This window comes from Onychostruthus taczanowskii, unplaced genomic scaffold, assembly GCF_017590055.1.
Source record: "Onychostruthus taczanowskii isolate IOZ18803 unplaced genomic scaffold, ASM1759005v1 scaffold87, whole genome shotgun sequence".
Taxonomy (NCBI): Eukaryota; Metazoa; Chordata; class Aves; order Passeriformes; family Passeridae; genus Onychostruthus; species Onychostruthus taczanowskii.
This window is the reverse complement of record NW_024506662.1, coordinates 3,115,313-3,139,350: the sequence shown is the minus strand read 5'-3', so window position 1 is coordinate 3,139,350 and position 24,038 is coordinate 3,115,313. Positions and strand designations below refer to the sequence as shown.

Sequence of the window (24,038 nt, the reverse complement as noted above, 5' to 3'; positions counted from 1 at the left end):
CTGCCCCTGCCCTGCAAAGAGAGAGCTGGGGCCTTCTCTGGAGCTTGGCAACCCCCTTCTTTCCATTTTGTAGCCCCTTGCCTCCAAAAAATAGCATGCTGGCTGTGACGATGGCAGCAAGCATGCCATGGCATGAGAAAACCAACACAGAGAGGGGGATAAGGGAGAAAGTAGCTTAGGGAAAGCAACATCCCCTTTCCAAGGCACTTTTGGTTCCAAGATTCAAAGGTTTTGTAGCTGTCTTGCTTGACAGCATAGCTATTGTCTGGTTTCTTTCTTCACTGTTAACTCTCCCTGTGTGCACTACAGCTTACTGGGCTAAGCCATGTTCTGACTCCTGGCTGTAAAAAATCCTTAATTTCTTTTGATCCATGTGATAAATTGGCTCTCAGATCACCAATATTAATATTCAGCCAGGAGCAGTTCTGCATGAGTACAGCAGCTTTAAAAGATGGAGAAATGCTGTTCTTGAACCAGCGATTTACTTTTCACACAGTGATTTTTGGCAGCTTGTGATTGAGTTGAACAAATGTAGATTTGCATCATATGACAAATCCCACAATTTCAGCCAGTGCTTCTACTTGCATTTGAAACACAAAATAACATTTTAAAAAAGTCAGCATGGAACAAAAATCTCCAGAAATGTTGTATTTGACACACTGGTGTTGTATTGTATTTGGGATGCACTGCTGAAGTGTCCCAAAACAAAAGTAAACTTCAGTTGCATTTTCCATTAGAAAACAACATGGATTGGGATATCCCCCCTCTTTTTGATGCGCCAGAGTCTTTCCATCTCTTGGAATTTGAACCATGTACTTTCAACAATCCCCCCTGAGTGTGGAGCGAATTCACATCTCTCTGACTGGAACAGAGCACTGTAGTGGATCATCAGTACAAGATGTGCAGGCAGGAACAAGTCCCTGACCTTACCTTCACAGCTCCTGTGACGGTGTAGGCATGGCCCTGTACAATGCCATTCCTCAGCTCTATGTTCCTCCTTGACTGCAGAAGGGAGAAAGCACAGCTTTTAGCTCCTGCCACCCCACAAAGACACAGCCACCAGCTCCCAGGACTGTCATTGCCACGGCACTAAACAAAGCCTCGGGTCTGACCACAGCAACTCCTCAGAGACACTCCACAGGAATGTGGCTGTTCCCACTGCAGCCACAAGTGAGCCAGGAAATTTAGCAAAATTGCAAAGTGTAGATCTGTAGATGTACAGATCTACACTTCTTTGCAAGTCCTTCCACGGTGAAAGCTGCTGCAGCTGCGGAACGACCTGGACTGGGTGACTTGCAGTCACACTGGGGAATTCAGAATTTCCCTGCCCCTCACAGCCAGGTCAGCCACCTGAGCTGAGAGAACAGTCCTTGCCTTGTTTGCAGCAGCCAAGCTTCCTATCCTGAGGAAGCAGGCACTGCAGGAGCAGTGTCACACACTTCACTGTCACATGTCACATGCTGTAGGGGAAGCCTCAGAGACATTTCATCAAAGGTGCTTGCTGAATATCACAAAGCCTTTTGCAACTGCCCGGCATTAATACCAGTAAGGCTGCAAGCCACAGTCAGAGAATTGAATCCTTTCACAGAAGAGAGGTGTGTTTTGGCCTTGCCAGAGTTGATCACAAAGTTAGGAAGCCAAAATCAGGCCAGCTGGAAGAGGACACCACTCTACTGCAGTGGAATTAGCCAGGAGAGAAGCTACAGCCCTCTCTGGGACTGAGCAATCCATCTACATCTGCCCAAATGCCTTTACAGTCCTTACCAAATAATCTTATCTACTTTCTGCTGCCAAGATGCCTTGGGGCATCCATAAACTGTAACTATTTTACAGAGTGATTATGGGTTTCCTTTTCCCCTCCAAAGAGCAGCCTTTGTGCAAACCCAGTGAGCCAAGAGAGGCAAGTGACCAGCCCTGTGACTCACCTGGGTTGAGGTGCTGCACCCCATGAGACACCGAGATTTGTCAGCTGCTTTCAGGATCTCCTCCAGATCAGGAGGTGGATCTTTCAATGAAAACTGCACCTGGACTCCACCTGTGAAGTCTACTAAAGCATCTGAAAGGTAGCCTCCATTCAAGTTCTGGTAGGAGCCCTGCAGCCTATGGAAAAATGTTAAAATATATTAAAAAAAATGAAAAAAAGAGAGAGAAGTTAATTAGTCCTTACACTGTTTTCATAAACAATACACAGTGCTTGCTTTAAAAATGAACGTGTGCATCGAGGTGGTGAGCACAGGGGAGCCCAGGGTGTGCAGACATTGTGGCCAGGTAATGAAAGGAAACGTGACTGAAATACTTGGCCAGACACAACACGTGCCCTGTGGAAGGAAGGAGACAAAGGGGGAGCTTTTTCTACACCTTCATCCCCATCTGAGGCAGCAGTCCAGAGCCATTCACAGACAGTGGAATATAATAAGTGCATCTCATGCCAACACAGGTATTTTTGGGAGATGAGCTGCATCTCATCTTGAGGCATCCAGTTTCTTTTTTTCTGAGCAGGAAGGGAGCCAAGGATGACTAGTTCAAATGGATGTTTCAGGTCAAATGGAGCTGAACTGTTAGTTTCTACATCCTACTTGTACAGGACTCTTCACAAAAATGGCCAGTATTCTTTTTGCAAATGAGAAAAAGGAAAAGAGAGGTGAAGGTATTTACCCATGCTTCCAGGGCAAGGCAGAAATGAGTTCTCAGCACTGTTCCCAGTTCACTCTGCTAGAGCACAATAATAGGATAATAATTTAATATTGCCAACACAGTCCTTGTTGTTTTTATCGTGTGGTTTTTATTGAGACAGCAAATAAGCTGGAACATGCTGTAGTTAGAGCAGGTAGAGCATGCTGTTAAACCCCACCATACACACTGTATTTAATGAATGTAATCAAATGAAGTCTGCAGCTAATTGTATTTTGAAGAGTTGTCCTTGTCCTACACTGATGAAAAGAATTTGTCTTGGGCATTGGGGAATAACTTCTCCAATGGGAATCTCATAAACAGCATTGCTTGCAACTTTAATTTAATAGAGGTTTGGTATGCATTGTAATTAAAATCTTATGCAGCAAATTGATACTGAATCCTGAGTCAACTTTTCTGAGATATCTCAGGGCAAAATGCATCCTCTTCCTGAGTCGCTCTCATGCTGCTTTAACATTTGGTTATTCCTGACCAAATCTGCCAAAATTATTATCTCTTTTCTTCATCTCCTCTTCACAGTGCAGTGCAAAAGCTACACCAGCCTCAGGTACCAAGGTCCAGCCCTTCATACCACCCCTAACACAGGACTTTTTCTTCAGCATTTTTAATAGTGAGAAATGGGCAAATGCTAAGGGACCACAATCTGATCCATTCTCTCTCCAGAGGATTAAAAAAAAAAAGTTATCTCTTTATTAGGCATTATTTACCCTGCATACTCTGGGGACCTCAGCTGAGAGTCAGAGCTCCCTGTGAAGTGAGAGCTGATGAGAGAGTCCTAGGAGTGTGTGTGTTGTGCCTGGGCACGTTCTTCAGTCATGCTTCCTCTCATTGCCTGCTCCAAACACCCACATGATCTCTGATTAGTGACTGTAAACACAGGTAATCCGTGCTTGGACTCTGCAGTCTTAAACAGAGGACAGCACAGAAAGGAAAACAGAGACAAAGAAGTTTCCCTGAAAGCAGGAGGACATTCCAGGCCCCTTTGTGTCACCATTGCCCTGATCATTTTGCTTCTCAGGCATTAACATCCCAGAGCTGAACTGGGTGGATTTAGGCTGCCTTTAGGGCTGGGCAGAGTTAGGTCTAACCCAAGGCCAACATCTCCAGTTTATGCTGGCCCCATGTGTGCTGCAGCCAACATAAGCAGAGAACCACAGAGGCATCTGTCAGCCTGGACTCCTTCCTGTGTGCTTTTCTCAAGGCAGAGGGTGAAACCACCCACAGAAAGCATTCAGCACTGGGTGGAAGAACAGACCAGGTGTATTTACTTGGCATATGCTTTTTCCAGCAAGGATGGCCAGAATTCATTTGAAGTTCGGGGGTGTACAGAGAGGTATCTTCCATTTAGGAATGGCAGCCGGTCATCTATCACTACATCCACCCATTCTCCATATTGCCAGAACTGGAAATAAATAAAATAAAAATATATTTTAAAAAGAGAGAGAGAAAATAAAATAACAAGACTCTTTTAAGTACTAATGTCAATGGAAAGAAAAATCCTCCTGAACTAGCACAGGAATTAATCTAAAGCATGGATATGTGCAAGTTCTCCCTGAACTGCCCCAGGCTAATGGTCCCCATTGTTAAACAAGCCACCAGCTGGCTGGATTTCCCAGTGGCAGGGAAAGTCCTTGGGGAGTATAACCAGTCCTGCAATCAGTGGGAGGAGAGGTCCAACACGGGGAGTATGCTAATGTTCTTGGGCAATAGTAAGATTTCAAGAAGATGAAGAATAATCAGCATTCCATGAGGCTCACTCCTCAGCCACACTTGGATTTTTTCCCCACAGCGCAGCTCTTGGCCAGAGAGACTTTGTCAAGATCCAGCCTCTAAATTTCCTTTCCTCCGTGTTTCAATTAAGACTCTGACATGCTGTCATGGATGGAGACAGTGTAGTGACTAAAGACTGTTTTGAGGTGTTATCCATCTCCTTGATGGATGAGAAGGACACAGGCAGTCTCTCCAGCATGTGGACAGAGCAGGTGTTTCTCCAGCTGATCCAGCTGATGAAACTTTTCAAGGGAAAAGACAGGAATAGAGATCTGCGGGGATGAACTAAAGGAGCCATTTCCAGAGTCATTAGCAGATTAATGTAGCTTAGCATGATTCGAAATCATAAGAGGCCAAGCTCTTATTTGCAGTAATGCTAAGGACTCTAGTGGAAGTATGCCAGCAATAGATTTAGTCTAGCACGATTTTATTTCAACAGCTTCGGTCAATGAAAAACCCCAAAATGAGCTGTTCTGCTAGAAAAGCACAAGACCAGATCTGCCCAGCAGCAAAGCAGCTTACAGACTGCTCAGCTGAAAGCAGGTCTGATCCTACTCACATTTCTGCCTCTCCCAGGCCTCTCCCTTCCTACACTAGTGGTTGCAGGAGGCAGCAGGGTTGGAACCTCTAACTTGAGCTCCAGGAGAGATTTGCAGCTTCTGCTTGAATTTGGCTCAAGGAAAATCCTTCCAGTGGCTGTTCTCTGCCTGAAGGAGAGACAGGCAAAAGGACTGTCCAAAAGGAGGTGTTCTTTCAGTCACCTAAGGAGCCCTTCTGCCACCAGCCAACACCCCGGAGCAGGTCTGAATGGAGAAGAGGTGTGACATCCAGCCATGCCTCCCCCAGTGCTTCATGTGCAATACCAACAGGTAAATAAGGAGAACATACAGGACTTGCTGTGGGAATTAATGCAGTCCAAACCCACTGTGTGATGTTTTTCCAAAAGTCAAGCTCCTTGGCCTTGTTTGGTAGGGAGCTCAAGCTTGGAGGCTGTCTGAATGCAGCACTGTGTTTTTCTTCCGCTGGATAAGGACAGCTGCTTTGTCCTGACTGTCACAGACCTTCAGATGGTGGTCTCACCTGAGCTCACAAGGACAGGAAAAGCCAGAGTGGGAAAAAGAAACCTCATGGGAAATCCTAGAGTGATCTGCAAGTACAAGAGTGGCACAGGAGAAGCCATTCTCCTGCTTTCAGAGGGGCTCACTTTTTGGCTTGAGTCTGGCTTCATGAAATTTCTTTATATCCCTTTATGGGATTTAAGTACTGCAGCTGTGAATGTGGTAGTAAATAAGACCAAGAATTGCTATTTAGGCAGGATGCAAAGAGGGAAGTTCTTTGCTTCTGTATTTAGAATAAGCCTTTTAAATCAGGAATTTATTTTCCTGGGCTTAAGAGAAGGAAAAGAAATGGACATTCCCAAGATGACAACAACACATCTAGGGTCCTGCTGGTCAAAGGGGGAATGCTGTGTGGTTGTTTTGCCTCGTTTTTTCCTTCCTGGACAGGGATCTTAGAAAAATCCAGTTCTGAAATTGAGTAAGGAGAAAATCACCTACCAACTAACACCAACCTTTCGTATGGTGTTAAAAATCACTTTTTGGATGTTTCCTGGAACTGAGGTCTTGACCATTTATGGTCTTTAAAGATTTCATCTGTTTCTTCCTGAGAGCAGGGACATTAACACCCAGGGCAGATCCCTCCAGTTGTGAGTTGATGCCCTGTTCAATAACCCCCCGCAGTCCCCTGGAGAACACTTCTGCTTTTTCCCAAGTTGAGGTGCTGCCCCTCACTGTCACAAGGAGTGACACACTCTGCCTCACAGGCACCACAGCTTCTGTGGCAGAGAAAGGGATTCCTATACAAACACGGGACTAACCTAATCCCTGGGGAAATAACATCACTGTAATTATTCCCGAGATAAAAACATTGCCCATCTTAACTACAGCTGATGAAGTGCTTAACACCCTTGACTCTTGCAGCTGAACAGCTCATGCTGTACAGGAACACTGGAGCAGCCCCTTGTGCTCCCGAGAGGCAAGATGCTCCAGCTCCAAAATGGTGGGAAAAAAGTTACAAGCTAATTTTTTTCTATTAGCATATGATATGCCTTGTTTGCGATTCCTCACTGAACTGAGGACTGGTTGCTTAGCCTGTGGATGGCAGTAAAATATCTTTGATGGAATAATTGAAAGGCATTGCAGAGAAGCATTTCCATTCAGAGGAGCTTTCTCAGGGGTTTATTGCTCAAGGAAGGCCAGAAACAGTTGCATTGATTTGCAGATGAGATGACAGGGAAAACATTTTCAAATACTGTAAGGTATTTATACTGCTTAAGATTTAAGGATTGCGCCTAACTAATCTTTTCAAAGCTCCCATGAAAGACAATCTAGCTTGCATCCTTTTAATGTGTTTTAAGCAGACTGGTGTCCCTTCAGCTGGTTTATCTCACACAGTGTGGCAGTGTATGCTGGAAATGGGCCAAGATAGAAACATCTGGTATTCTAAGGAGCAAATGAACAGGGCAAAATTTAGACTGTCCACAAGATAATCCTCTTGGTGCTGCTGCACAAGAGCCTAGGAGGTCAAAGAAGTCCCTCTGCCAGAGCACTTTGTTTTTGTGCTGAACTGCATAAAACAAAAGAGATTTGTGAACTAGGGGGATGAGGAATGGCTGGGTTTATCCAGATTTTCTCCACATCCAGTTTAGCTTCTGGAGTTTAATGGTGCTGCAAGCTCTTCTAATCCCACCAGATATTTGTTTGACTCAGACACAAGCAAGCAGAGCCTGCCAGTTGCTACACGAGTCACCCTCCTGGGAGATTCAGACAATTTTAGGAGTTGGTAGAAAGCGGGATTTACTAAAAAGACTTGTTCCTCTCTCTGAAACAAATCTCTTTTCAAAATATCAAAAGCCTGTTCCTCTGATCTGTCTCCAAGGATTTGTAATTTCCAGCAGTTTCAAGGAGCTAAAAGGGCAAGGTGAAGTGGGGAAAGAGAACACAAGCCCAAATAGATAGTGCAGGTGAGATGACAGCCATAACAGACTGCCCAAATCAAAGCAGCCACCAGAATGTCATCTAAAATATATATGTACACAAATCTACCTGAACAGCTGGTACTGCTGCCTTTACAGTCATAACTTTAAGAAAAGGGCATCAAATTCCCTGAAGTGCAATTGCACCACCTGGAGCAGAAGGAATCATTAAAAAATTCAGAATTTTCTGCAAAGTTCTGAACTGGGAGTCAGCATTGAAGAACCAAAGCATTCAAGGGAGTTGAGATGTAGGGCTGCAGCTTGGACCCCTTTGCAATCCAACCAGCCAAGCTCAAGTGGTACCAACACCACTGGGAATACATACCCGGAAATGAAAAATCCCAGCATAATCTTCCTGGAATCCTTGGTCCTTGGGTAAAACATTTTCCAGAAATTGTTTTCGCAGTGTCAGGGAGCCCAGGGCAGCCAGCATCCAGCAGTCACCTCAGGGGAGGGAAGAATCCAGAGCATCCAGTCAGTTACTTGCTGTTCTGGATCACAGCTGACTCTTCAGAAAGGGAATGGGCTGCAACATCTAAGAACCACCTTGCTAAAAGCAACAACATTCTTCTGTCTCCTTTTCCCCCCTCCAAAATGCTGAAGCACTGCACAGAATTCACCACAATGTCCACTGGGAACCCTGCTGTCACCAGCCACGCTTTTTTACTTTCAGGCTGCTCCTATCTTTTGCAGTCATGTTGAGACTTGCAGTCCAGAACACTCTTTAGGAAACCTTCAGACTTCTCAGTGGAGTGAGAAATGGGAAGGCATTTCTTACTACATGGGAGCAGAGCTGCTCCCAAAGACAAACACGGTCACGGAGCACAAGATGGAACTGCCACAGGGTGCAGATACATACTCTGATACTGGGTAAGTATCGCAGGAGTTGAACAGAAATATCCACAGGAAGAAAACACTGGCAGTCAAGTGAAGGCATTAGGAAGGACAGAAAATTCAGCCCTACAGAAAGTCAGAGTTGTGCCTATTTATCTACTCAACTGTGTTTGACCCTTCTTCCTGAAGCATCTGCCTGATCTCAGCTGGATCTCCGTTTCTAAGCTTGGCCTTACACAGACAGAAGGCAGATGCCAGACAAAAGTAACAAAGATTTGAGCTGCTGCATTTGGGAATCCTGTTAAGTATCTGCAAATATGAGTTGTGTGTGGACTTGTGCCAGTCTAGACTGACCTGCACTGATTGTTTACTGCAGCTGCCATGGTCCACATCTTCCCACCGACCACTTGGAACATGGCAAAGCAGTCACAGGTCACTGCTTTGTGCAGATCTCCTCCAAATCAAGAATATCACCTTACCTATTTCTCCTTGCATGATGTCAAATCTGCTAACTCCATCCATGATCAAATAAGGATTTCTCTGAAGTTCCTGGAGGAAAGAAAATGCAAAGCACAGTGTGAGTACCCAGCCTTTGCCAGCAGTGTGTTCCTGCCCTTTGAAGACCTTGCCTGTCTTTTCCAGGTCTGAAAACTGCTTTTCTTGAGCCCTGATGTTTTGCTGCCTGCCACCAACAAAACCAGAGGAGATACTCAGTTATCTCTTCTTTAATCTGCTCAGACATTCCTAGGGATGGGGACTTGGGGCTGGGTGCTCCCTGAGTTTTCATTTGGGTTTCTCTAATACTACTGACACCTTTCAGAGAGAACTCTGAGCTTGGCAGTGCAATCATGCACTTTTCTGGGGCACTGAGGGCAGAGACACACAGGTCTCCAAGCAAAGTGGAACAGGGTCTACACTTCAGCTCAGCAGTGGGTCTGGGAGCATTTTACACTCTAAGCCTTTTGTGTTTCTATTCAGGTCTGATACAGGTCAGCCTGGGCTGCTTTTCTTCACTGTGGTGAGGAAGATATAGAAAGAGAGCTTAATCTCTGTCTGCAAAATCCCATAGGCCTGGCTGACATTTTTGATTCAGGGAGAATTTTCCTTGAGAGTCTTGCTTGGGCAGTGAAGGGGGAAGCACTTCAGAGCTTGGCTTTGCACACAGAAATGTGAACCATTCTCCCAGCTGTGTCTGCTATTGGCCTGGGATATCTGAGTGCTCAGGAAGGAACAGCCTCACCATCCCCCATGAATTACCCTTGGCACTCTCCATCGTGGTAAGGCTCTGTTTTGAAAGAGCAATCAGCCTGAAATAGGCAAGTCATCACACATGTAAGAAAACAAAGGGATAAAAGGAAGGAAAAAAAGTCCTGGTTAAAAAAATAATAATACAGCAGCCCTTCCCTGAACAGGCCCTGCCATTCCTTCTCCCCAGCTGATGTGACATGCTGCACAAAAACGAGACCAGCTCACAATGTGACTCATGACTTGCACGCTTGTGTGAGCTCAGCATTAGCAAATGTTGTCAGCTTTCTGAAATGGCTCCACAGTGATCAAATCCCTCTAAAAAGTTTCCCTGTCAGGAAAAGATGCAATGCAACATCACTGTTCCAGGCTGGTGGGCAGATCATGCTGCCATAGCACTGCTGATGTGGGGGGAAGCAGCCTCAGCAGGCAAATTCCTGGAGAGATGCTTTCCTACAGCCATCCCACCTACCCCAGGACTTTGGGGATTTGCAGCAAGAGATTTACCCATGGCATGGGAGCAGGCCTAAGACGTGTGGCCACCAGCAGCAGTGGTTGCTCATTGTATAAGGAAGAAGCAGCATTGAGCTCTTTTACCTTCTGCTCTACATCCATCCCAGCCTTATCTTCTCCCTACCTCCATTTCCCACAGCAGTTTGTACCCCTCACCTGGGTGAACTCAAAACTTCCCACAAGCAGGAAAGAGTAAACTGCACGGCAAGGCCTTGAACTTGCCCGTGCTTTTGTGTGTGGCTGACTTGCTAGTAGTCATCCCAGAAAACCAACAGCATAGAGGAATGGCTAATTTTGTTTTCCCCATAATTTCTGAGGGCTTTGAAGTCTGACTTGCCAGAAGCAGGGTGGCTGGGCTACAGTGCATAGCTGCCACAGGGGTAAGCACCATCCAGAATCATGAGCCTGAAAGGAACGGGAAGGCAGCTGTGTCTTTATGGGACCCCCGAGGAAAGGGCCGATGCTGTGCTCCATGCCAGGGTGCTAAAGCTCAGAAGTGCTCTGTGGATCCTGCCAGTGCTGTGGTGGGGACTGGCTCAAAAGGCAGCCCATTAGATGGCTCACCAAATATTCTATTGCCCACCAAGGTGTTCGACTCCCCAGGGAGCAAACAGGGATGAGCTGAGTCATTAAGCAGGTTCCTTGCTGAGAGAAACTGGCAATTTAGTCTAAAACCAGAAAAGATAAAATCTGAAGTCAGCCCTAGCCCTGTGCCTATGCACACAGACATCTCTGTGGCTGGCAGAGGGAACTCTCCAAGTATTCCCCACAGCACATGGAGCTCTGCTTCCAGGAGTCTGCACTCCCCACAGGCACTGGGGCAATCGCTGAGACACAATACAGAGCGTGTTGTTTCCACCAGCCAGGGGAAGGGGCTGCTCAGCAGCTGTCTGGACCCACAGAGGGGCTTCTGACAGAGCACAGAGAGGACATAATTGTGATGGAAGTGCTCTGGAAATCTGGACCTTTTCAACCGTGAGGAAAGGAAGTCTCCAATTAGCTCCTCTTCCTTCAAAGGCAAGAATACAGCAGGCATAAAACACCATATTGTCCATTATTGCAAAACACAGCTAAACACATAGTTACCACTACACCAAATGTGCAAGACTCACTATTTCCTACTGCTCAAATTGCATGACAAAGAGAGGAACCACAGCTTTAACTATATGTCTGTCCAGAAGCAGTGCCCTGTTTCACTGAGAAATGATGAGGCTTTGTGGCATTTTCACCAAGACTTTTCAGTTTTAGCTGGAAGGGGAAGAAGAGGGAGCTCAGGGAGGCACGTGGTCTGTTCTCAGAGTATCTATGAGCCCAGCAGTGAAGGCAACCATATGGGCTGCAAGTCAAGCACTCTGCCTGAGCTCATCCCCCCAGGACAAAGCTCTGATCACTCGCTTTCGCACTGAAGACTTCATTATGTATTCAAAAAGAAAGAGAAGTTCAAGTTCAAACCAGTTCATCCTCTAGAGCATGGTCTTAGCACACAAGTACTGTTCATCTAAAGGGCAAGATAGAGAATTAATCTGAGAGGTGGAAGGAAAGTGTCCTGTACATGCATTTAGCTCTAAATCTCATTTTATAATTGCTTGAAATTTTTAGGGAAGAACAAGTCCCCAGAAGGAGCTGGAGGTGAGTGGTGTAGATGTAGACCACATACAGACATGCAAAGGACACAGTCAAACACTTCTGTGAAAAGCTGGAAGCCTGAGGTGGGATTTCCTAGGCAGTGCAAGCCAGTCTGGCTGAAGGCTGCTCTGGTTGGGTGCTGGCCACTTTCCCCCACATTTCTCCACTGGCCCAGCATGATCCTGAATGCAGGCACAAGGTCACTGAGGGGTAAGAGGCTGGAGATGACTGTTTGCAGAGCCACCTCCTGGTCAGTTCACCTTAACCCTAAAATAAAATCCCAGCCCTGTTTCTGCTCCTGCCACAGGTCCACATCCTTCCCTTCAGCTACCCTTGGGTTGCTCCCCGCTGCTGCTGCAGCTCCACCATCCTTACACATCCTGCCACCGTGAGTAATGGTGCTCCCTGTTCTACACACACAAATTATGACAAATAAAAAGGCTGCTATTTATTGAAAGCCAAACTGTTCTCAGCTGGACAAATGTTAATTCAGCAGCACCGCTGTGCCTCTAATAGTGTTGCTGTGGATTAAGAAATAAACATGGCACCACAGTTCCCTGGGCTGCAGGCCTTGCCCAGCAGCGTGCTGAGGAGGGGTCAGTCACACCACTGCCATACATCCCATAACCACAGGAAACCTCCACAGAAATAAGACATTTGGGATACCAGGGAGGGCAGAACAAAGGACAAAGTTAGCGGAGAGGCTGGAGCACAAGAAGCAGATGAGGGAGCTGGGTTTTTTTAGCCTGAAGAAAAGGAGGCTCAGGGGGGTGATCCATGTCTGCCTGAAAGGAGGTGGTAGCCATGCAGGAGCTACAGAGTCTCTTCTCCCAGGTAACAAGTGACAGAACAAGAGGAGATGGCCTCAGGCTGTGCCAGGGCAGGTTTATGTTGGATATCAGGAAAAATTCATTTACTCAAAGGGTGGCCAAGCATTGGAACAGGCTGCTCACAGAGGTGGTACAGTCACCTCCCTGGAGGTATTGAAATGGCATGGAGATGTGGTACTGGGGGACGTGGTGGCTTGGCAGTGCTGGGTTAATAGTTGAACTCCCTGATTTTAAAGGTCTTTTCCAACCCACACAATATAAACTGTGCTGGGCCACACCAAAGATCTGACATGCAATGGCTCGTCTCCAACAGATCAGAGAGGGAGAGGATAAACGAGCAAGCCAAAATTAATAGGAAAAATCAGACTACTCTCAAGGGGTCTGCTTGCACTGACAGAACTCAATTCCCTGCTTTACAGCAGAATAGCTCAATTCTTAATTGCCTGATTTCAATACAAATGCATTGGTTGCTTATAAAAGCCATGCTCTGCTCCAGTTCTCTTTTGCATTGGAAGAATGAGCTCACCAGACTCCACACAGGCGTGGAGCCCACAGATGTGAAAGCTAAGTCTGCTGGAGGATGGACTGGTGTCAACAACCAGACAAAACCAGAAACCAGCTTAGGTTTTACCTGAAACCTGTTTGCTTTGTGTGGCTCACTGCTAAAACAAAGGAGGCAAAGACAAAGGAGGTGAACAAGAGAAGCAGTCCTATGTACCTGGAGCCTTTGAGAGGCAGTTTCCTTAGAGGTCTTGGAACCTCCCCCTGGGATCATACAGTAAAAGCTGGAAGTGCCACGGTGTTACCAACTACCCTCCAGCCAACACAGCCACATGATCCTGCAGGGAAGCAGGGCAGTGAGCAGACCATCACAGCAGCACTGCTTTGCAATCCAGCCAGGATGCACAAATTCCCTCACACAATCAACTCTCCCCAAAGATCAATGGAGTCGGGAAATACGAGGCAAATAAATATTTTCCATCTTCCAGAAGGACAGATGTAACGGCTGGTGATGCACTGCAGCGTCCCCAGCCCTCAGGAATGATCTCCAAGTCGAGGTCAGGTGCAATCAGCTGAGTAGGCAAGGGCTGAGACGGTGGCAGCCTGGGGATGCTGCTCCCGTTCAATTACCCTGATTGCACACGCACTCTCAGGAAGAACAAGGCGGATTGATTTTGATTTTCATCACGGAGAAACACTGAACAGGATCCAAGAGCCTCCAGGCCCCTGGGAAAGACTGAAGCTGTGACTCCACCACAAACAGCTGGTGAGCAGCTTTAGCTCATGGCAGGGACTGCTGGCCCCAAAGTGACAGACCTGCAGGACACCACTATCCCTCACTGCCACACATTTCTCGTGACTTCCCTCATCAAAGCAGCTTGTGTGACAACCTGCATTTCTTTTTCCTCTTCTTTTTGTTTTTGGTAGGTTTTTCTTTGTTTTTCTCCTCTTCTATTAGAGACTAGTTTTTGGGTTAACTTCAAATTGTTGTGTAAATTCTTGCCTGAATGAAATCTGCCCTCCAGCTACAGACAGGCCAAGGCTGATACAGTAAGAAATCCAGCTCAGCTTATCCGTCTAGAAAGATGCTAACTTCAAAATTATTTTTTTAAAGGGTCCATTTTTTTAAAGTCAGCTGCTGGATTCAAAATTCCTTAATGCTGATGCTAATTCTTGGAAATTTCTGGGAAATAAATAACAGGCCAAGGAACAAATAATCACCAAAAGCTATGCAGGATTATAATAGATACTCTGCTGCTGAAAGGTGATTATGTTTTCTTTGGGAAGGGACAGAGGAAGGGAATTAAAAACATGAGCCAGCCCTTTTACAGAGTGATTCAAATGATGGATCACTTTTCCCAGCTAACAAGCATTGGCTCAATGAGTATAATTTTCTCCAATGTTTTTTAGGTGCTGAGTGCAGTAGCACAGGGCTCTGCTATGAGAACAAGCTGTATCCCTTGCCTGACTTCACACTGTCTCTTTCTGCACCTCCCATCCAAGGAATTTTTTGGACACTACCTTTCTCATCACCTTGATGCCTTGAGAAGGCTGACCTAGAACAGAAGATAGATGGAGTTAAAGAATAAAGTAGGGATTTATTAAAAGGCCTCGATGAATCTACCTTGGGCAGCACAAGAGCCCAGCCAGGGCTACACCCAAGATGAACCCAAAATGGCCACAAAAATGGACAACCAGTCACGAGGTCTCTCACTTTTATAAGTTCTGGTCCATTAGCATATTGGAGTTAATTGTCCAGTTACAGCTTTAGCTTATGAAGTCCCAGCCTTCTTGTTTTTCTCTCTTCATTCTGCCATTGTTTGTGCTCTTGGGCCTGAAATTTGGATTGGTTGTCCTTGGTCCCCAGCTAGAGAAGGAATTGTTTTGTCTCCCTACTCTGTGAAGAGAACTCACCATCCCCTAATGTGAAGTTCAGAACTACACACTAAAGCAAAACAGAATTTGAAAAATATAAAGGCTAAAACATGAGGCATCAACCTGACCCCAGATACCTGAGACAAACACCCAAGGAGTCCGTGCCCTGATGCTCTGAACAAAGCCCCTGTCAGCTCTTTCAGACAGTCCTTTCACCAGGCACATCCCTGCAAGTCACATCAGAGGCACTCAGGGATTCCTCCCATGCTGATCCCCAAACTTCCACTGGCCTCCTTGCAGCTTCTCTTCCAGCTGCTCCCACACATAACTGTCCATGCTAATCAGAGGACAGATCTTCTTATGCCAGGTCCTGCTCAGCATCTCCTCGTTCCATAATGGGTTCCCAAGAGACCAAGGGTGAGCAGGGCACGAGCAGCAGTCTGCGACCTTGAAGACCCTTCAGAAAAGCCTTCAGCAACTTCACCCTGTGCCCATTTCAGCCTTCTTCTAAAGCATAAGCACTGAAGATCACGGACTATCCTTCACATTTACAATGGGCACCACACTGAGCCCTGGTGCAGGGCCAAGGCACTGCTGCACAGGTGGTAATCTCTCTCTCCTCACACATATCATATCTGAAAATATGACCAATGTTAGCTGAAGTAAAGCATTCCACGTTTAGCATCACCTCAATTCACATCATCTGGACCATCCTCCTTCAATTTCTTTTTGCATCTGCACAGTATTATGCACTATGATCAGGACAGAGAGAAATCTTTAGCCTGAACAATAATTGAATAAAAATGCATATTCTGCAACAGTTAATCATTTCATGGCTTCTTCAGTTCCAATCAATAACTTGTGTGAAGGAAAAGCAGCAAATAATGAAAAAGAATTGTTCTGAACATTTTAAAAGGAGCATCTCAGTTTTAAAAATCTGACATAATTCTTCACAGAGACTTTCCCTTTGACTGATATTTAGAAAAGTCTAGCAATAGAAAATAATTTATTCAGTACAAAACAGATCTTCTTTTCCAATTCTCAAAACTGTTGGTGAGCCAAAGGAATAGTTAATTTTGAGGTTCTGCTGTATTTGGCACCTTCAACCTGACCTCTAGTAATGCTTGAAATACCACATGCAAAACCTCTGCTACAGATTTCACATTTCAATGGGCATAGATTGTGGACCTGGGGATGCAAACACAACCTGAAGCAGTCCCCATGTGATGGGAAACTGTAACTATTGCAGAGTTGGGAAAATGACATTCCAAATGTTGTCTTGGTGCTCCTTCCCTCCCTTTTCAGGCACTTGCCTATTAAACAAGATGAGTTTACAAGTCAAAAAGTTGTTTCTGACAGTCGCTGCTGACTGTCACTGTCTGAAATCAAGCTGTTTTCTCTCCACTTTATACATTACCCCCAGATATGAAGACTCCAAATCTGAGTGTAATTGGCAATTCTCTTGACAATGTACAAGGTAAAATAGAAGCAGCATGTAGCTCAACTGCTCAGTTGGATCTGGAACAAAGACAGCAGTTATAATTGCTATCTACCACTTAAATAACCAGATACTGCACGACAATAAATGGAGGCTAAGAGATTATTAGGACCAAGATGCCAGTCACAGGTACAATTCCAGACAAATTTATTTTAATGTCAGAAGGAGCTAATGGAGGAGGCTGGGAAAAATACAGATATGGGTTAAATTGGCCATGATTTGTCAGCAGGATACGACTGCACTGAGTCTCTGGGAGATGTATTCAGGCTGGAAACAGTCTCTCTTGGGGAAATTATAGGTATCTCTTGGCTGAGTTGTTTAGGTAGCTTAAACACCTGGGATCACATATCCTTAGAGTTAGCACTGCAATGGTCTAGGAACAAAGATTGTACAAACATTTCTGCAAGGGTGAAAGGTGCCCCACCTGATATCTCCCTCTTCCTCCTGGGACCAACTCCCAGAGGCAACTGGACACAGCACTGGCCTTTCAGGGCTTATGAAAAGCAAACACAGCTTTATTTGCCTCCTGACCCCTCATTCAAAACATCTGCAGCTCTGTAAATGAAAAGCAAACACTGCAATTCAGCAGCACCTTCTACCCCCGCTTCATTCTGTCAGGAAAGTGAGGCCACACTCTGATGTCACCAGGACACAGCATGGCTGTTGTGGTGACGTCTGAGAATTTCTGGTTGCTCTCCTCAGCCCTTTATCTTGCATCTTGTCTGGCAAGGTGAAGTCTGCATGGCTGGGAGACATCTGCAGGTGAAAATTTTGGTCAAACTGAGGAAAAAAAAAAAAAAATGGGGCCTTCTTCAGCACTGGAATCCTGAGTTTCTGTTCCAGGTGACCCAGTTGAGTCGGCAGTCTCAACTTTTGTCCCTTGTCATAGAAGGGCAGCTGGTGATGCTGCTTTAGCCTCTATAAATGAACAAAAGGCTTTTCAATGCTCACATCATGAACCCTGGCCCATGAGCATATGGTTTAATTTTTTGAAGGAGAGCTCTGGCCATTTTGATCCTTTTCCTTCCTGAAAAGAAACACTCTGTAAAACTGCTAGCTTCTGCTGCTGCAAAAAAATCTTCAGAAGGGAAGTGGCGGGATGGAGAGGACATATGTAAATTTTTGAAACCAATTGCACAAAAACTTTTATTCACAACCTTAGTATTCATGGATTCAGCAAAATAAAGGGAATTCTCCAATATCTGCCTCACCTGACAAACTTCAAGCACTAGGAGCAGCAGATTTTGCTTTTGGCAAGGTACGTCAGTCCCTTTGCACATGAAATAACTCTCAGGATATTAGAGTGGGATAGATGTTCATCCCACAGTGCAGTGCCTCAAAATCAGTGGTATTTGGTTTTCTAAGTCACTTTGTATGCTTTTATAGTCCTACACTTCTCTGCTGCAAAAGCACCAGGGTGTTAGTGCTTAAGAGAACTGTATCATAACAGTTTTTTCCAGTTTATTCATCTTTAAAATGCCCCTGGAGAGCCCTTTCTAATATCTGTGTTTGTCTTTTGTGAGCCTAATGCTTAGTTATCCTACTTTTTCTCTCTCAGACTGGAAACAGAGGCAACTAACTCCTCTCCTTTGCATTTTTAGTTACTTTCCTAATACAACCAACTTTCAAGAGAGATTATTCCCACCTGCTGTGAACCCATAGGCAGAGTGAAAAAACACAGCACCAGAGACAGACTTTTTGAAGGAAAACTGCCTAAGGAGAAGCCCAGACCTTCAGCCTATGGTAGGAGCAGCTTCTGCAGAAGACAATGATCTCTTCATGGCACCTCCACAGAAGACACCCAAATATCTGCACCCAGCACCTCCACACCTACCATGTGCTGTGTTTCCTGCCTTTCCATGTGGGCATCCACATTTACCAGCTCTGCAGGCTGTCCTGGCTACTCTGCTTCCCTTCTGGGATCCATGAATTTCAACATGCACACTGGCTGCGTCCTCTGCTGCTGCTGTGCCAAGGCCACCACACTGCCGAGCTCCAGCACACCCTCACTGCCCTAACCCATCTGTCACCCAAATAAATATTTTCCTCTTGTTTCGTGATGTCTCTTTACAGTCTCACAGTCACTGTCCCTGTACCCTGAGGCAGCCCAGGGAAGCCAAAGGCCCCAGGCAGTAGAGATGTGCTCAGCAAAACCCAGAAAAAGGGCAGCACGTGGCTCATCCAGGAGCTGCACCAGCAGCAAATGGCACACAGCAGTGCTCTACAGAGCAGTTGGACCACGGGAAGATTTCCTAAATTAGGTCCTAGGATAAAAGAGCTGAGCATGTGATTCCACCTCCCGTTCTAAACTTCCATATGCCAGACGATAACTGCCTATTAAATTGTAACTGGGAATCAGCACACAAACTTCATCTCCTGCCTTGTCCCAATTACTTTAAAATAGGTATTGCTGAGTCAGTCGCCTGGATTACAGAAATCAGAGATCTTCAACAGAATTTAACAACTTTTCAGGTTTGCACTAAGTCCTCTAGAAGCAGATCAAAGTGGGAGCAGTAGTTCCAGTCAGGTTCACAGGTGGAAGCAAACTTCCTACGAAAACGTGCCTAATGGAATCATTAATGTTGCAGAGGTTGTGTTACAGATGAGTAATACAATAGCTGGCTCTCACAGTTAAGAGATAGACATTATGTAGATGTTAAGATGCGTAGTGATGTTACTGTGATGTGTCCCTCCATAGTTCTCTGTCCCTTCCCCCTTTTAACAGCCTCAGTAGTCAGGGCATTTAGAGAGGGCCAGTTTATTACCGAGAGGCTCAGGGTAACAACACCTGACCTCCAACCAAGATATAAGTAAGCAATCTCCACCAATGGACAGAAGAGGAAGAATTGACTGAAAAATCTGAGAGATGCTCAAGATATAAAAGGCAAAGCATCCATTTTGTAGACGAGCACCTGGCTGATAGTCACGGGGGCTCCCAGCTCTGCAATTTTTCCTCATTTAGCCCATTTGTTGTAATTTTTGTTAACATTTAATAAATCTTTAAAATTTTTAAAAGTAAGCAATTGTTTCTCACAGGTTGTCATCCCTCCACACATCCCACAGCAAGGATCCCTCCTTACAACTGTGCTTCCAGTGTTCCTCTTGAGGTCAACTCTCCTACTCAACACAGTGTGAAAAATGCATATTTTATGATTGGCTTTTCACAAATATTAAAATGAATATTATACGTGTTATGTTAGAAAGTTATAATGTATTAATCCTTTTCAGTATTGTGCTAAATATAGTTTTAGGCTATAACATAATATTAAAGTAGAAACTATGAGATGTAAGATACTTTTTCTAACTAGCTCAAGAAATTCTTCGCACAGAGATAACAGCAACAAGACACCAAAATCTCCAAGAGAAGAATTATTATTGCCTCCTTATCGGGAAGGACCAGACTTGGTGGGGACTGAGATGACTGATTTACAAGATGAGGTGGGGGAAGTTGACAATAACCAGAAAACACCCTTTGTTTGAAAAGAATTTTTGAATCATGTATGAGATAAATGAACATGCAACAGGCTATTGCTGTTAAAGGTTAATTCTTTGTTAGCGACCCATGCTTTCAAGAGGAAAGCATCCTAACGTTTGTAATTCTTTGCTTTTTTATTGTCCTGACTCTGATTGTCCAAATTCTTGTTGCTCTAATTTGTGTTACTGTTTTTATAACCATTTTATTACTATTAAAATTTAGAAAATTTTAAACAAATGATTGGTGTTTTTCACACCAGCATTTAGCCACTGGCCATCAGTGGTCCCATTGAGCAGGAGTCACTCACACTGAGCCACAAAGCTCCCCAGCTGCTGGAACTCACCGTGGGCCTCTTCCACTGGATCTGCCGAAGCTTCTCCTCCGGGAGCAGGGTGGGACCGATGGAGCTGATGTGGGCTGGGAAGGTGGCATCCTCAAAGAGCAGCCCTCGGCTCAGGCACGAGGCTCGCAGGTCCCTGAAGTCCTGGCTGTTAAATTTCTTCAGGTTCTGGAGGCTTCCTGTGGCTCCAGTGGTTTGCCAGCCCCGCTCTGGCGTGGGAGCGGAGCTGGGGGCGAGCATCGTGCCCTTTTCCTGTGGGGGGAGGACAGGGGCTGAAATTGGTTTCCCGATGCAAAGTGTGCATCAGGGGTGTGTGGGATAACACCTCCCCCTCCCACCAGGAGGGCTGTGGAGCTGCAGCTTGCAAAACTGAGGGCAGCCACAGTGACAAAATCCTTATTAGCTGGAAATGCATGGGGAAAGAGCAGTCGTCAAATCCCGACTGGTTTATCTTAAACCAGTGCTGTCAGTGCTACAAATTCAATTTGGAGTCTTCCCCGAGGACAGGGAGCAAAGCTGTTAGCGAGCTGCTGTGTGAGCACTGAGGTACAGCTGCAATGTAAGCCAGCACAGGGGAAGGAGCAGGAGCTGCACACGCAGGGGAGTGGGAGTGTGAGCAGGGACGATGCCCACAGGTTCCCAAAATTCTTCGGGTCAGGTATCACAGCTGTGCCCAGAGCACAGGATTGCAAGCTGCTGTTTAAACTGGGCAGTCACTGCGTGGCTTCTCCAGGTATTCCAGTCTGAAGCAGGGTGGAACCCTTCTCTGTTAATGTGTCTAACAGAAAGGGGCACTTTAATTAGGAAACTGAACATTTCATACACACAGTGAAGCCCTGGACTGAACAGACCTGCTAATACACCTGCTGGCACAGCTAGGGATGGATGCAGGAGCCAAAATCTCCTGTTGAGGGCTCTGTCCCTTTACAGGCATCAAAGAGCACAGCAGGAGTCCTGCCATCAAAGATCTACTTTTGTTCCAAAGGGAGGTAGCTCATCTTCCATGGAGACACTGGACTGTGGGATGGGAAAGATTTTAGTACAGCAGTGGGAGAAGGACACAAGAAAGAGGGAAAACTGCACATTTGGAGGGGCCAGTGGCACTGGAGCTTAAAGAAAGCAATTTGTTCTGTCCAACCAGAGCACAAGTTTTGAGGTGTGCTCCCCAGAGCCACATGGATGTACAGAGACACACACCTGGGCACCAGCTCCTGGGGATGTCCCTTCAGCTGAAAGGTTCTGCTGTGGTTTCAGGGCTCGGAGAAGTAGCAGGAAGGTTGTGCAGCCTGCCTTGCCTCCTGGTTCCTTCAGCTCCTGTCGTAACACAGAATTACATGTTGCTGGATAAAGACATGACACAGGGTCCACCCCAGTTTTCATCCTTCATTCCCATTTGCCCTCACAAAACCAAAATATTAACTATCCTGAGCTATATTTCCCCTTTTGCTTCTTTCCCTATGAAAAAATAAGCCCCTTATCAGCAGACTTTTAAAGGCAGAATCCCTGTGATCCTGCTCTGGTGTCTTGTTTTTTGGATTCCACCACACTTGGTCCAGGGATTCCTGCTCCCAGCTCCTGGCTTCCATAAATTAGCCCTGGAAAATCCACCACATGCCCTGGGCAATCCTCACCTGCAGTTAATTAACTTTGCTGTGCTAATTTCTAGCCTGAAGTCACCTAGTCTCACTTTCCAGCACCCGGATGCCATAGCTCTTTTGGTTGGTTGGTTTTGTTTGCTTGTTTGATTTTCTTTCTGTTGTTCAATTTTTTTTTGTAGATGAAAGGGTTCTTTTCTGCCAAACAAACTTATCTGTAGATCTGAGATGTCCCTGGTGCTGGACAAACAGAGCAGATGGCTCCAGTAAGAGCAAAGCCTCAGGTTTGTATTGTGAATTCTTCCCACATGTCAAAAACACAGCTCAGCTGCAATGAAGGTGTGATACAGCCCCCACTCCCCTCCCTACACCCTTTTCACTTAGTCTCATCACCTTTCTCAGTGCTTCAAGTCACTTAGCCTCCTGGCATGGTAACAACAGCCTAAACAAATAAGTGGTTTTGCATCTCATTGTTTTAATTAAAAGCCCCACAAAAAAAATCCAAAACCACCCTCGGCCAACAAGAAGAGAGAGCATTCCCCTGGGGATTGCATTTTTTAATACAATGGAAATAAATCTTATGTAATGTACCATAACACGACAAGGGAATGGCTTCTTAACAAATACTCATTTGAAACTGTGCCCAGGCTCCGTGCATGCTAAGATCTATTTCTTGAAACAGTGTTCCAGCAAAACTGATTACTAATTCCAAAGCTCAAATTAAAATTAACAGAGCTTGAAGGCTGGGTCTGACACGCGTTCCCTCTCTTCTGACAGAGAACAAGAGTTTTTAGCATGTGTGTGTGTGTGTTTAATTACGTTGTTTAACATATTGGGATTAAATTAGCAACCAGACTGAGGAAAATAACACACTTAACTACTACTCCCTTGCAGGAATATCTTCATCAGCACAGCCACATGAGTTCCACGCCCACCCATGCCCCTCTGCAGGCAGCCCATGGGGTCAGGACCTGCCTAGCACTGCCCTGGCTGCTCCAACACGCTCTGATGGTCGCCTCTTTTGGAGCAGCATCCTGAATCCTGGCCACAGCTCTCCCACGTGGCTCTCACGGGTCCAACAACAACAGCAAAGGTCACAAAAGTTGTTAAAGCTGAATGTTGCCTGCTTGGTTGGGGAGCTTCTTACTGTTACTGACCTCAAGAGGCAGAAAGGCTATCAAGGGACAGAGTTATAATGGAATGGATACCGGAGATGTTGCCCTTGCACTGCTGCCTGACACAGGATGCAAGGAGAGAGGAGGGATTCCAAACACTCACAAAGTCTGGTACAGACATTGTCAAACTCTAAAGAAAACAAAGAGACTGCCACTCAACTAAGGGAAGAAATTATTATTCAGAAGGGGATAAACATTCAGGAGGGGCTAAACAAATATTTGCTTAGTCCTGGGATCTCCTTCAACACGCTTACTTATCTGAAATGGAGAAGGGAATCACACCCAACTTTGCTGCTCTTTTTTGGTTTCTCTTCCTTCTCAGCAGAGGGATATCCGTGTTGTCTGTCCCTGAGAAAGGGACAAACAGCAAAGAAAGAGGGAGAGGAAGTAAGCAGAGGAAAATCCACAGACAGAAGGATATAAAGAGATCAAGTGATGCAGCTGGAAAGGATGGGAAGGAAAGAGGAGTCTCTGAACACAGCAGGGCAAAAAGGTTGGTGTCTCCTGCAGAAATCCATGGGGAAACCCCAAGCAGCCCAGCACTCTCTGCACTGAACAGCTTAAAAGGCAGCCGTGAAGGTGTGTCCTGTCTCCCTCCAGCTCTCATTCAGCAAAGATGTCAAGCCACAGCTATAATCAGGTACTCAATGGCAGCAAAAGCTACTGACAGCTAATTACTCTTTGCATAAAGATTTATGTCACAGTACAGACATCATTTCCTTCAATGGCTTTGGTATTTTTCACGGAGTAGAAAGTAGAAATAGGCAATTAGAAACCATGTGTACTTCATAGCTGAACCTTCTCCTCTCCACTGATTTTCTCAAAACATTTCCATTATACGTTGGCTTAGCTGAATTTCTGTACTTTAGAAAGAGCAACTAATTTTCTCAAACACAACAAAGAGTACCAGAAGAGCTGAAAAGCCAGCAGCCCTTCTTCCCCTGCTTCCTTTCAAACACTCCAAACTATCAAGCTACATTTCATCTCCCCATAATATTCAATATATGCCACAGTAATGCCAGCACTCTTTCCTCTA

At 45.6% G+C, this 24,038-nt stretch overlaps 1 protein-coding gene across 1 annotated transcript in view; it reads right to left on the bottom strand.

Annotated features, from left to right (window-relative positions):
- The window catches only part of LOC121346947 (calpain-13-like), a 46,608-nt gene extending 25,087 nt beyond the window's left edge, over positions 1-21,521 (bottom strand). The window contains exons 1-8 of the mRNA XM_041425142.1: positions 21,430-21,521; positions 20,236-20,484; positions 8,809-8,878; positions 7,821-7,939; positions 3,960-4,093; positions 1,926-2,100; positions 1,736-1,737; positions 931-997 (exon numbers count right to left, since the gene is read on the bottom strand). Coding sequence (XP_041281076.1) covers positions 931-997; positions 1,736-1,737; positions 1,926-2,100; positions 3,960-4,093; positions 7,821-7,939; positions 8,809-8,878; positions 20,236-20,472 — 804 coding nt within the window. The 5' untranslated portion in view covers positions 20,473-20,484; positions 21,430-21,521. The remainder of the gene's footprint in view (positions 1-930; positions 998-1,735; positions 1,738-1,925; positions 2,101-3,959; positions 4,094-7,820; positions 7,940-8,808; positions 8,879-20,235; positions 20,485-21,429) is intronic.
- Positions 21,522-24,038: the final 2,517 nt, after the last annotated feature.